The sequence below is a fragment of the Sander lucioperca genome, chromosome 9 (assembly GCF_008315115.2).
Source record: "Sander lucioperca isolate FBNREF2018 chromosome 9, SLUC_FBN_1.2, whole genome shotgun sequence".
Lineage (NCBI taxonomy): Eukaryota > Metazoa > Chordata > Actinopteri > Perciformes > Percidae > Sander > Sander lucioperca.
The window spans coordinates 30323191-30324996 of record NC_050181.1 but is presented as its reverse complement, the minus strand read 5'-3'; the positions used below and the strand labels follow the sequence as shown (position 1 = coordinate 30324996).

The 1806-nt window shown below is 39.1% G+C and overlaps 1 gene segment (V, D, J or C); it reads left to right on the top strand.

Moving 5' to 3' along the window:
* Positions 1–692: 692 nt before the first annotated feature.
* LOC118495932 lies at positions 693–1260 on the top strand (the record flags this gene model as incomplete). The annotated part of the segment is given in 2 exon segments: positions 693–865; positions 956–1260. Coding segments are annotated over 2 exon segments (423 nt in total), but the record flags the coding sequence as incomplete, so codon positions are not given.
* Positions 1261–1806: the final 546 nt, after the last annotated feature.

The window sequence follows — 1806 nt, the reverse complement described above, 5'->3', positions numbered from 1 at the left end:
TAATGTAACACTGTGGGAGGATTCACATGAGCAGCAAATCCACATCAATGACAAACCAACTGTATGATGGTTCAAACACAAGACACCATGACAACAAATAAATGGACACTGACTTACCTACTAAATCCTCTTCATACCCTGTGGGCCATTAGGCCACAATGAGCTCCTTCCATTGTTCAACATGTTGATCTACATCCCAAATAGACAGTGAAACACTGGTAGTTTATATTCTATAACATCATAATTCACAGAAGAGCTCAGTAGAATCACAGTTTTACCGCCAAAGATTTTACTAACTTAAGAATTTCATGAAAACAGAAGCTTCCCCAATAACTTCACCATCTTTGAATTTAACTTCAAACAGCTGCAGAGGACCAAAAGATACTAAACTGTCACTTTACATTCAAGAAACATTCTGAAAAAAGCATAAAACGTAACATGTTGAAATATTAAGTCTCAGTTTGTTTCAAACTTTCTAGATAGAAATATTAAAAGGTTTCAGGTTCACTATAATTACCACCTTTTATATTTTAGGGAACAAAATGAATCTGCACCAGCTGTAAAACAGGAACCATGTCAGCTGAAAACTACAAAGACCACTTCATACAAGAACAGTTACACTAAGAAAGGAGAGAGGGACAAAATATGTTAGGTGTAAAGTTGTCAGTAGGGGGAATAACCCAGGGCTGTGAATGAGTCCTGTCACTGTGATCAGGTTCCTCCTTCTAATCCACCAACTTAGTGTTGATGAAGACTAAACAGAGAGATCACAGCCTTCTTTATACTTGCTGTAGCTCAGAGTTACTCCACACTGCAGATATGAAGCCTCTGTTCATCTCAGTGTTGCTGGCTGCTATGAGCCTTGGTATGAACACAACTCTCTTTCTTTGATATCAATCCAACATTGATATGATTCTTTAACAGCACACTGATTCTGTTTGTTGCTGTTTTACAGAATGCAGAGCTCAAAAAGACAACGTGCTGCAACCTAAAGGAGATGTGACTGCTACTGAAGGAGAGGCAGTAACACTTGGCTGTCAATATAACAGCAGTTCAACTAATATTAATCTCTTCTGGTACAAACAGGATGGAAACAACAGCCCCAAATTCATTCTGATGCGCATTCAAGGGGATGGAGGGAACACAGCAGACGAGTTCAGGGAGAGATTTTCATCTACACACAATTCCAGGTTAAGATCAGTTCCTCTGAAGATCCAGAATCTTCAGCTGTCTGACTCTGCTGTGTACTACTGTGCTCTGAGGCCCACAGTGACAGGAAACACCAAAACTCTGTACAAAAACCTTTGGAGCAACAACAACACAATACTCCACAATGTCCACCAGAGGGAGTCACACACTGTTAAACTTCAATATTTTTCCTCATGTAGTCTAGAATCAATTTACCTTAGAAGTGTAAGTGAGAGAAGTGAAACTACAGAGCTACGATTAGACGGAGAGACTCAGGGAGGAGCTGAGCTGTTACTGAACTATAGAAGAGAGAGGAACTTCTATATTCAACAGAGATCAATACACAAACCATCAACATTACCTTTATTCAACATGCTGTCACTGCAGCATTGTGTGTTTTCTCTGCTGTTTCTTTCCATCCTCACAGGTATGTTAGACTATGCAGCTTGAAAAAATTGAATCCTAATAACATCTGATTGTGAAAAATTTTGTATGTCTTTTACAACATGAAATAATGAGTGATCTCTTCCTTTAGGTATCAGCTGTGAAGAACTCACTCCAGTAGAGAAAGAAGAGAACAGTTTAGAAGGCAGCTCTGTTTCTCTGTCCTACAGATAC